The sequence below is a fragment of the Triturus cristatus genome, chromosome 4_1, assembly GCF_964204655.1.
Source record: "Triturus cristatus chromosome 4_1, aTriCri1.1, whole genome shotgun sequence".
NCBI lineage: Eukaryota > Metazoa > Chordata > Amphibia > Caudata > Salamandridae > Triturus > Triturus cristatus.
This window is the reverse complement of record NC_140585.1, coordinates 528,425,304-528,438,051: the sequence shown is the minus strand read 5'-3', so window position 1 is coordinate 528,438,051 and position 12,748 is coordinate 528,425,304. Positions and strand designations below refer to the sequence as shown.

The window sequence follows — 12,748 nt, the reverse complement described above, 5'->3', positions numbered from 1 at the left end:
GCGCATCCCTACAAAATGATTAGGGTGGAAGAGTCATAGCGTTTTTGGGTTTTTTGTAAACGTTTTTAGCCATGCTTTACACCATTGCTAAAAAATCATTGGCTAAGCCAATAGGACCAAAGGCGAGACCTATTGACTTTGCCAGTGTCTGTTTCTTTTTATTTTGACCTCACTTTGGAACAATGTTTGCACTGTAAAGTGCTAAATGTTGTTTCATTGTCTTATTGGCGCTGAAATATCACCTCCATTAGTATCTGGCTTCCATGTTTGTCAAGCTGTAGATTGCTCACTTAAGAATTCAATTCACTAGTTAACCAAATATTGTGTCATTGTCTGAGTGAGGTGTCAACAGTTTCCTTGTGAGCTCATTAGAATTCTATTTAAAGGCACAGTTATAAAGGGCCAAGATACAAAGGGCACAGACATTTTCTAGATCCTGTGTGACTAAATTTGTATGTCAAGAGGATGCATGTTTTTCTGAGGGTACATATCTTGGAAGAATGTAGATTGTTCACTTACAGATACATTTTAAAGTATCTCCAAATTTAAAAAGGTATTCAGTAAGCATCTTGGTATCACTCACTGCCATTTCCACAGTGACAGGTTGTTAGTTGGGAGAGGTGAAGTATTGAACCTGTGTATGGCAATACCTGTGATAGTCTACTGTGTCATTATAAACAGCTGGGTAGCAGAAGTAAAGAGGGCCAAAAGTAAAGTATGCAATATTACCACATATTTTCCACGCAACCCTAAATGAGCACCGTTGAGTTATGTAAAAATGTATGTTCAAACAAAAGCTTTCATGTCCTGAATATGCCCTGCCTTAAAGCTTTAAGATTTCAAGAGGTGGGAAGATTAATAATCTATTCCTGCTTTAACCATAGTCAGCTGCCATTTTGTTCCTATTTGGTGACAATGGCCTGCCTGCCATAAATGCAAAGCATAGCTAAATGTTGCTCGATATTTGTGTTGTTCAAATATGAATTTACCTTAAATAAATGAAAAGACAACAGGCGTTTGGCAAAACAGGAACAAGTTGGTTTAATTAAATGCAGCGGCTGGGAGAGTATCCACAGAGGCGCTTCTGAAGACAGTCTCGGAGTACAGATGTTTTGGCTGCACATATACACATTTTGTGAGTATAAGAAAACTGTTCGATATTCTTTGAAAAGCCTCATTGTGATAAATAACAACTACAACCATCTGATAAGGGGGACAAAGATGGCTCTCGGGAGAGCGAGTTTGGGCCAGTGTGTGCATGTTCAGATGTCCAGTGTGGTGAGTGCGTTATCACCCCGTGCGGTGTACAGGTTGTGTCCTGATTAGCTGAGTGTTTCTAACTACTAACTTTATGGTATTTTGGGAATGCGTGCCTTTGGCCAAACAAATTTTATTGGGGCCAATTTTCTCGGTCTGTTTGTCGTGTAACTACCCATCTGTGGGATCAATCGGTTTCCCCTGCATGCACGTTTGTTTTTGGGCTACCAATCGGTAGCCTTGGATTTGGGTCGCATGGCCTGTCTGACCACGTATCTGATTTGAACTTAATGGGGAGGTCATCTCTGAGGAATTCGACAGCAGTGATACGAGTTCATGAGTGCGTGCACGTGTAACATGGTGGGCATTGACATCATATTCTCTGATATTCTCATAATTATATGTATAGTTGTTACATTGTACATCAACATTGCATTTACTAAGACAGACCTCATTATGCATGCATAAGTTACGGTGAACACCAAAATTGAATTTACTGGTATTAGCATCATTGTGTGTGCATAGATTATAGCGTACATCAATATTGCATTTATTGGTACTGCCGCTGCTATGTGTGCATACATCAGGATGTACATTGTTGTCATATTTATCGATCAAAACATTTGCATGAAAGCACTAAGCTGTGCTTGAAGTATGAAGGTCACACCTTGTGTGACCATTTCTTTTGCGGTTTTCTGCCAAGTAGTGAGACTAGTATTTATAATATAATTGATAAAGTAACCCCTGCTGTACATTATAATGATATTGCAAGTCACGGAGGAGTTCAATAACTTATAGAGGAGCTACGCCAAAGGCCGAGTACCTTTATAAGGTTATGGAACTCTGAGGTGACTTGCAACATCCTTATCATGTACACCAGGGGATACTTTATCCTATGATACATGGTCACACTATTACCTTTCAAATACACTAAGAAGGTCCCTGAGTAGATAAGTTTGGAGAAGAATCGAGGGAGTGATACTACCAACAAAATTCAACATGAACTTCTCCAAAATCTAAATATAGAAACTGTACGTTTATAAAATTAGGTTGCCATACGTCAGACCAGTATAATTTATTAGTCTTTGATTTAAAAATGTGTTGTTTTTTTAACATATAAAATAGTAGCTTTTAACAAAAATATGTTAATTAAGATTTGTGAGCTCCATATACATTAAAAGACACACAAAACATATAAGAACAATGAAAGCCAAAATCAAGACTACATAACCAATTAAGGAGAAAACGATCACACACAATCATACTTAAGAAAATGTACATATCAAAGACATCCAATACAAATAAGTCAAATAGTCTTATAGATTATGTCATGTTGTTATAATAGTTATAATGCAGTATAGAACATTCTGTAATTGTATTTTGTGAGACAAGGATATAAGTAGACAGAAATGCGTGGACGAGCGTTTCGGAAGTTACAAATCGGCAGAAAACAGTAGTGCAACCTACATCAGGGCGCTGTCTTTGTGTTTTTAGATTGATGGCAACTGCCATCCAGTCTGGACTTATTCAAGTAAGTACTCAAACACAAGGGACTCACAACAGACTTCAAGTACTGGTCTGAAATATGGAAACGAATCACATTAATATAAAAACACAATAGAATAAAAGGCTAGGGATAACTAAGATAGCAGTCTGAGGAGTGAAAAGTGTTTGCATAGCATCAAGTAAACCACATGCAGGAAGTGAGTATTCATAAATAAATAATGATGATACCTTGTGAAAAAAAAGTGGTGAGGAATGTGTGTGGTAAATAAATAGAGAGTTGTGCCTAGAAGAGAGGGTATGAGAGGAATATAAGAATATGAAGCAGGCTATACCTCATTATGGGGTGAGGACAGACAGAGAAAGAGGGAGGGATACCTACTTCTCAGAAGTATAGATGGAAGTATAGTGATTACAATCACAATTCTGTAGAAAACCCTTCTGTAAAATATTTAGTTAAGAGAGATGTCTCAACTACTGGAGTTCCAACTGGGAAAGGAACCTGTCTGGATGGAAACAAGGAAAAGAGAGAAAAACACGAGGTTAAGGAATAGGATGAGAGGGCATGCAGGGGAATTCCAAAAATGGCATACAGAGAGATACTTACCATCACCTTCCCAAAAAAACACTTTAAACCTTGGTGCATAGCATATGAAAGAGTGAGCATGTTTGCAAACTTGAAGAATACAAATAAAAACCTTTAGTGCAAAATTAAACACATCAAAAGCCTGGTGGATGTGTTGCAAACCGCTATTAAAAACAGTTCAATATATGGTAGTTTTAAAAAAAAAAAAGCTGCAGTAGCTCGGAATGTGTAGAAACATCCAGAAAGATTCTAGCTTTTCTCTATCTTTTCTCTATCTAAGGAGTGCAAAAAATAAACATATTCTCTATGCTTGTCATTGTAAGCTTTTGAAATAGAGAAGAAGAAAGAAAAGCAGCCCTCCCTTTGTTGCTTTAAACATCTAGTCAAATTATGCTCCGGGACCTGACCTGCATTTCACCTCGACTGCTGGCTCTGGCACCAGGCATTGTGATGTCAGATTTTGACTGTAATAATCTTATAATAGTAGAGTTCTGATGTTTTTCTTTATAATCGACGACTTGGTGCATCACAAGTAACTGATTATAAAGAAATTAGTTCCTGCCGTTTATACAGGGATTACAGAATCCCATGTATTATAATACCGTTTTTCAGTTGCCTGGTGATATACGTTGCCTCTATTTATCCTCAAAAAAGAAGCTCTGCTATCACTAGTATTTCTGAGCTTCTTGGAGGCACTTATGTGTACTTAATATAGCATAAGGTGCAAGAAATACCTACAGTATTTTTGAAGATGGAGAGTGGCAGCAACCTGTCGTATCAGTGTACTTTCGATCACACAGGCTTGATTCAGGTTTTTGCTTTATCCCCCTTCTTCATGCATTCTGCTCTAGCCCTGCTCTGGTGGTGGTGGTGTTTGGAGGTGGATGTTGTGGTGCCATAGGCAAATTCGTATAGGGCCTTTTTAGGTCTCGCCTGAGCCAGCGCATGCACTGCTCTGGCAAGACATTTAGTAGCTGGGTTTTAAAAGTGCTACGCACAGGCTTTTGCCGGCCACCAGCTTGCTGTTACGCGTACAAGCACGCTCGACGTGCATAGCTGCTATCTGGCTTTCTGTAATGGCTCATTTAGCCTTACAGCGCGCGCGTGAATCCCCTCCCCTCCCCTCCCCTACCCCCTCCCTTCTCCCACTCCCTCCTCCCACTCCCTCCTCGTCCGCTTCATTTTCCTTTCACTTTCACGCTGCACGGACGTGTCACTTTCACGGCCGCGCGGCATTGCTTGTTTTTAAAGTTGGTAAGCCTGTGTGTGAGTGAACTTCTATGATGGTCCGTGCATGGGTCCCTCTTTCTCCGGGTGCCTCCGAGGCTTCATGTCTGATATCTGTGAGTCTAATGGTGGCTGTGTGTTTGTGTCTTCTCCTCTAAAAAAACTGTTATGCTGCTGTTTTGTGTGTGTCCTAATAACTGGCTCCTGATTGACTTCTGATCTTTTCTTTGAATTTCCTCTTTGTGGCAAGTTTTTTCACTAGCTGAGCAACTCACATGGTGACTCGCTTTCTGCCTCAAACACACACACGTATTTTGACCATTCACCAAAAAACAGGCATACATTGGTCCAGTGAAGTGCTGTTTGACTGAAGGACAGTTCTCCCTACTTGAGTGCTCTAAGAAAACAGTGCATTTTCTTGCAGTGTGGTACTCAGAACTGTTTAAATGCAGATGGCTTCCTGGTGGCACACGGTCCAATGGCATCAGGAAGTGTGTCTGGCAGCGCTGCACTCAGCAATGCCCTGATGCAGATAGCATGCAAGCCGCATACATTCAATGCCACGGCCCGGTGGGTCCCCGAGTGCCAGCCAGGCTCTATCTACAGTGTGCAGACGGCTTGGTGGCTCCACACTCGTAAGTGCCATGCCACCTGTGTGTCTTGCAGCGCCACACTCTACACTCTGCCGTGTCGTGGTGCAAAATGTCTGGTGGTGCATGAATTACAGTGTGACTGTGTTCAGGGTTATGGAGTGGTAGCATTTGGGTGTGACACTCGACAATGCTCTGGCATAGTGTATCTGCGGACGCTGCATCGTTCCGAGCCATTGTGTCTGACAGTACCACCCGCTTCAGTGCTTGGTGTGACTTGCGCTGCCACACACTTCGGCCCCTTGGCACAGAAGTGCCACATTCGCCCACGTCCAGCCACAGCATTTCTGGAGGAGACATTCCCCTCAATGCTGTGTATCTAGGGTCTTGGCTCTACAGAAGCACCCTTCTAACCCATCTAAAGCTCTGGAAAGCACTGGTACAGATGAAGCGGCCTTGGTACCCCTTCCTTAATCTCTCCCCCCTCCCCCCGCCCACCCCGCGTAGACTTGCTGAGACCTGCATGGAAGCACTCTGCCCCCCCCCCCCCTTACCCACAAGGGGTGTCTGTCCTGGTCTCAGGCCCCAGCTCAATCCACGCCTCCCCCCCCCCCATTAGCCTCCACCCTTTCGTCCCCGGAGGGGCGCTCCCTCCCCGCACATCCCAGCCGCTCGTCTCTCATTCTCTGTGCCTCCGGCACATCTCTCTCTGGGGGGTGGCTGGCCCTCCGCCGCCCTCCCTCTCTGCCTTTCATCCATTATCCATGTCATGCCCCATGCGGAGACACCCTCCCGCCCCCCAAGATCAGAGTAGCTCCGTCTCTTGGTGTTGAGAAGTCCCCACACAATGTTGGCAGATGGACTGAGAGGGCAGGACGGGCATTTGTAACTTATGCGTAAAAGCCCATCGACAGAACGCAAAGCATGTCAAAGAAATCTAGCCTGCGCCCGCCTTGCACCTCTGCACAGAACCAACCTCCTTTCACGATCAGGGCACACAGGACTGGGTCTTTCAAGTCGATCATCTGAGTTTTATCATTAAACATGTAAAACCAATCAATAACAGCCATTCAGAGACCACTTGTTTAAAGCGCATAGTTGCCCTATGTGGCTTTGGCGCTAGAGAAATAAAATAAGCATTGGCATAGCCAATCGGTCTCGCCTTTGGGACCTTATAAGGGTTTAGCCATGCAACACTTGATGTTGTTGCACCAAGGATATTGTTCTGGATAACTAAACACTTATAGGGTCCCAAAAGCGCGACCTATTGGCTATGCCAATGCTTGTATATAGAAGTAGCCTTGACTGGAAAATATAAAGAGATTCTGCCTGGCCTGAGATGTTAATATAGTGCACCTTCCTGAGGTATAAAGATTATTAGGGCCCACACTTTGTTCAACAGCACTTTTCTCTAGGACCTTGGCACTCTTTTGCAGCCTTTCATATCACAAATATGTTTGTATTTCATATTCTTTACAGCTTTAACTTAAACATTAGGGTGTTTCTAAATCTGAAAAGAGCTGATTCGCAATAGTATGATTCTTGAAGAGAAAAAAAACTCCACATCTCCCTTGAATGTCTCCATACTATGAAATTCACAAGAGTAATAGCTGTTTAATTCCTATGCTTATGCATTTTTTGTTGCTCACAATTTTGTGAATCACCAAATGCTTTGACCTAGCACATGGAAATATAGCTAAAATAGACTTGAGTGCCTGTGCCTGGTATATGCCTAACCCTATGCCTAGTAAGAGACTGATTTTGCCATCACCATAAAGTTACCATTTTATGGTGATTGTAAAGGTGGAAGTTTTTTAAAATTATTTTACCTCCAAAGGAAGGACATATTTTTAAATGTAATGGAACCCTTTTCTCACACTCGTTGATGAAATATGAAGTTGTCTCTGTGTTTTACACCTATTATGCCACTTATTCCAGATCTTTATGGCAAAAGGACTGCATTTCCAGGATGTAAATGCCGACATGGTTACTTATCCATCATTTCCTCAGTGGCCGTCTCCTTCGCCCTACCACAGTTACACCCATATTCCCACTCTACGCATTGTCTAGCTATGCTCTCAGGAACGAGAACTCCAACCTGGCTTCCCCAATGACATTGAGTTTCAGAAGTGATCCGAAGATCCACGCCTTCATTGACACCTAATATAACCCGTGCATACACATACATCGTTCTAGATAGCAGACCGAAATTACATTTTCTAGAATAAAAACACTACAAATCCTGTTCTGTGAATGTGGATGCACAACTTAAACCTGCAAAATCAACTTTTTGACAAGCACATTTACCTTACGTGTGCAAAACTACTTTTAGGAATGAGACCCAGCAACACTAAGTAAGTCATACATAGTGGAAGCCACCTATTTTGATTTAAAAAGTAACATATCTAAGAGGGTTGGAACCTTGCAATCTACCACTCATTCCTTTGGTTCCACCTACCAGCTACTCTTCGGGTACATAAATACCATCAGTTCCTTTGTATGGATTTAAAAACTGCATCTTTATTTGAATGTTTATAAATGTATTTGCATTTTCACGTTTCCACGAGCGCGTAGCCAGTGTTTTGGTATGCATAGATCCATGCCATGGTTTGCATCCTAAACTGATTCCACACTTGTTTTGCACATCATAGAATCCTAGGCTCATTAATTGTGGAGGATATCTTTTTTTAAACCTTGTAGAAATGAGCTGCCAACCACCTCACCTAGGATGCTCTACCAATGCTACCAATGGTTACCTGCATTACCAATTATAAATATTTCCCTAGAATTTAACAAACGCATATAACATGTCTTTCTCACCTTGGGTGCTTTAGGAGTTCGGAAGTGGACATGACTCTGGAGCGGGCAGTTAGCTTGTTGGACCATGAATCTGCTTCATCGTATTGGATCACCACTGCGGCCAACTACATACAGCACGAGAGTTTCCAAAAAGCAGAGTCCAGACGAAAGGTGGGTGAGAAGCTTTTTGAAGAAAGAAAATATAATATTGTTTAGTCTTTATGCTTTAGGACTCTTCTTTGAGTGTACCGTGTGAATATTTTCAGTACTTTTTAGCTATTTGCTAGGTCACCTGAGCAAATGTAGATTATCTTTTTACACGTGCATGAAAACACATTAGTTCACTCTCTAAAATCAGGTTCAGTGTAAAATCAATGGAAGAAGATGTATAAACTGTGCTGCACCAGTTAAAGCAATAATTCAGCGATCAATGGAGTAGTTTCAGTTTAGGAAGTGCAGTCCTGAATGAGTATTCATGTCTATGCACAGTTTGTTATTTAAAGGCTTCTGTGCAAAGCACAATTTGTTTTGTTTAGAACCCAAGTCGTTACCAAATAAACAGACCTTATTCCTGACAACTAATAAGACCTATAAAAATAAAATCAACATTTTTTTTTATAGAGAAGTATAAAATAAATGCCTCTAAGGGGGCTGAAGGTTAACTTTTCAAGGAGCATAACTCCGAATGCAGAGCCTATTTATTTTCAATAAAAAGGTACTAATACATTTCTATATTCCCGCTTTTGCCTTCTTTCTAAAACCTGGGCTCCAGGCTACCGTTTTGCCCTAGGACTCAGTGACTTTGCAAGCCAAAAATTAAAGGCGGCAATCAAATTTCAGAAGCCAGCAATTTCCTAGTACATGGATACCAGTAAAATCAGTATGTATTACAAAACAACGGAAGCAAGTGTTTTTTCACATTTGACGCATTCATTTGCAGACTGCTCAGTAAATTATTTTTGACCCTCCCAATTTGCTCTCTCCACATCCTCAGTCAATCCTCCATTTTTGCCCTAACCACACTTTTGTCCCATCTGTTCTCTTCTCTTGTATGTTTCCCCTTCATATACTTTTGCGTTTCCTCAACTGTTTTTCTTGCCTCCTTGTTTGCTGTATTGCTGCTATCTGCTTTCTCACCACTTTTGTACATTCTCAACTGATTATCTCTTGTCGCCCCCTCGTCTGTTCTCTAGCTCCCTTATCTTACTCCCACTCTTCACATCCCACCCTCTGTCCCCATCCACCCCCCGATATCGCCTCTCATGCTCTGCATCCATTCTCTCACACCTTGCATCCAATCTGACAACACAACACTTGAAAGCTATTCCACCCGCTCTAGTCTTCCACTAATGGGGAATCGCAGTTTTGCATTGCACGTGACAAACATGGGAGTGTTGAGTATCAGTGCCTTTTAGAACTAAGAACATCATCTGCTTACTTGTTCGTCCTCCAAGCACACATTGAAGGGTCACACCTACATCCTGTGACAGGAGCAAACTTCTTAAAATATGTATTATTCATTTGCCCTGCTCTGCATTTTTATCGTCATAAATTTTTTAGAACAGTGTCCTTAAAATATCATGTTCGAACTACCGCTGAAGACCTTAATTTATTGTTTTTCACACCAAATGAAATGTTTAATATGCAAGTTTAATATTTGTACTCAATAAGTTGCTAAATGTATCTGTTAATGTTTTGATGTTGTGCACCTTCTAATGAAATAAGTTGAACGGGCAATCTTATTTTTTATTCATACATATTTTATATTTGTGCTATTGCTGCTATTTCTTTTTTATTAGTGATGCTTGTATTTTTTTCTGCCTTGTGGATCACCTACACGTTCCAAATCTTGAAATCCAAACTTGAATTTGACAGAAGCAAACTTTTTAGGTTTTGCCTTGATTTGGGCTTTTGATCAGAGGCCTCCATCCATTTGGCTATTAAACTGTCACTCAAACTTTGCTTCCGCCCCTCACAGCAAATAGCATGTGGCAACAGATCGGTACACTTTACCCATTGACACCCTTCAATTTCAGTGATTGCAGCTGAAGAGAAAGGAATTACTTTAGACAGGTGTGAATATCTTGCTCATGCTTTGTGAAACGTTGGTTAAAAGTATGATAAGTCATTTAGTTGTTCGCTGTATTAACTTTAAATACTGGCTATTGGTTTTTTTTGGCAGCCCTTTAAGTCTGGTGTAAAGGTTTTAGGTGACATTTTAACATTATATCTGCCTGCGATTTGAATGCTTGGTTATGTGGTATGTTATTCTTGTCTTCTGCAGAAATTAAAAAAAAAAAGTGCATTGCACAACTGAAAAGTTTATTCTTTACAAAATATCGCGGGTACAAAAGCTGCATCAGGGAATGTTTACTAAATGTAGATGTTTTTATTGTGAGCATAAAGCAGCCACTTTTGGTGGGTGGCATATTTTCTTTTATTTCTTTTCATTATTTTTGTGGCATATGCTTGTAACAAACAAAACAAAAAATATATATATATATATATATATATATATATATATATATATATATATATATATATATATATATATATATATATATATATATATTTCACCAACATGCCAGTGCCAGACCTATTGGCTTTAGCAATGATGGTTTAAAATTGTTTTTGAAAATAGAGTATGTGTGACACTTGTGCAGTGCTTTGGTCTTCCCAGATGACTGCTTCAGTGCACTGTGGAAGGTACCCCACTGGTGTAAAGGGAAACGGAGATTTCTCAAGGTGATGGTGCCTCTAAATGACAAGTACAGTTGGACAGAGTCAGTCCCGTGGTTTACTTTGCTTCCCTCTGCCAGACAAGAACCCTACTAGCCTTTGAATACAAGAAGGTTTTAACAGACTAGAACCCCACTAGGCTGTTGAATGCAAGTAGGTTTGAGCAGAGACAGTCTTTTGGTCTGCTCTACTAGGCATGCCATGGACTCTGATTCTGCTTCCACCCTAGCTGTCTCCCAGTCTACCCCGGCAAGATTTATTTTTACGTCTGGCTTTGCTTTAGGGTGCAGCTGTCTCTTGGCCTAATGCGATAAACCGAAAAAAGTGTTTAGAAGTACTACTGAGAAAAGTGCTTTGGCTCAACCCAGATTTTGGTTCCCCAGCATTCCATTGGGTGGCAGCTAAGTGCTTCAGCAGAAGGTGCATCATCTAACATGCTTGCATCTTTCCAACTTAACAGTGCAGGCGGTCACCCTCCATCATGCTGCAGTAGTATTGGTTTCACTACTGTTTTCCCCTCACTAGATGACAAATGTATATTTTTCATCTGTGCATACATTTTAGGGTGACACCCTGTCTACTATTCACGCGGACATTGTCAGTAATTTCAGTACTTCTGAATGGGCTGACAACCAATCACATGGCTGTACTTATTTATGGAGTAACTCTTTATCTGAAGTAACCTAAGTTTGGCACATTGGCAGAACCCCAGTTACATGCACCAAGTAATGAAGTAAGTGATCGGGAATACCTGGGCGTGACTATATTTGTTCATAAAGTAAATGTAGAAACAGGTTAACGCAGTCTCATCCGCCTGCTTCCACACCCTTCGCATGCTCTGCAAGAGCCCTATCAACACCAGAAGGACCGTCATGCAGGCCCTAGTAACAGCAGAATGCACTATGGGAACACACTCTTTGTAGGGAATCACCACCTGCCTACTGACAAGACTAAAGACAATACAAAACTCTGTGACAAAAGGCCATTCCTTGACCTCACCAGATGGACCCACATTACACCCACCTCAAAAAGCTACACTGTCTCCCGATCTAGAAGAGATGCCAGTTCAAGATGTTGACGCACGCCTACAAAGCCCTGCACAACAAGGGACCACCAAATATCAACAAATGCATAACTATCCACCGACCGACCTGACACCTACGATCCGCCAGCCTCTCCATCGCAAACACTCCCCAGATCTGTTCCAGTAATAGCGGGGGACAATCCCTCTCTCACCCAGCGGCCAAAGCTTGGAACGACCTGCTCCTGCACCTCAGGACCACCTCTTCGCTCCAGCAATTCATGAAAGGACTCAAGACCTGACTGTTCGAAGGAGCAGCTGACCATCAAGCCATTAGCCACTTGACCGCCTTCAGACCCTCACAGATGATTTGCCATTATTTACAAATCTCGGATTGATAGATTGATTGATATGCAAAAGGCAGGCTTATTTTTGTCCTCATCCAATTACTTTAATATTCCTCAGTCTCCTGAGCAGTGGCCCCCATTTCAGCTTGGGACTTCATCGTCCAGAAATAATATTACATTTAAAATTCAGGGGTACCAGTGTTCATTTTTCATGACAAGTGGCCTTCCTGGCCAGAGGCAAATGACATTGTAAAAACTTTGGGAAGTTCTTGGAGGAGAGTGGGTTTGCACAGTTTCAGTCAATCGACTTCGTAATGTCTAGAGATATGATATAGGTATACATGAAAACACTTTTTTGATTTTGATTTCTCTGTCTCTCTTTCTGATATTTGCTAACTGTATCACATTTGTTATCTTTGAAAGCTACATAAATCGAAGCAGTCATTTTTGTGCAGGATGACAATTGTCTCCAGAGCTCATTGAACATTTATAATTAAGATGCCAGGGGCCTTTTCACAGCTCACTGGAATATTTTGAAGGGTAGCTGAAACAGGCAAGCGTGGAGTGGGTGATGTCAGTATCAGTGAACCATTCCAAAAGTCGTAGGGGCAATATTCGGGTTCTCAAGCGATTCGGAGGCCCACGGGCAATTTTATGCTGCTTTGGTTATATATGGTTA

The 12,748-nt window shown here is 41.4% G+C and overlaps 1 protein-coding gene across 1 annotated transcript in view; it reads left to right on the top strand.

Moving 5' to 3' along the window:
* The window catches only part of PKP2 (plakophilin 2), a 416,690-nt gene that overhangs the window by 157,148 nt on the left and 246,794 nt on the right, over nucleotides 1–12,748 (top strand). Inside the window, exon 4 of the mRNA XM_085652804.1 lies at nucleotides 7,998–8,133. Within this exon, the coding sequence (XP_085508930.1) occupies nucleotides 7,998–8,133 (136 nt within the window). The remainder of the gene's footprint in view (nucleotides 1–7,997; nucleotides 8,134–12,748) is intronic.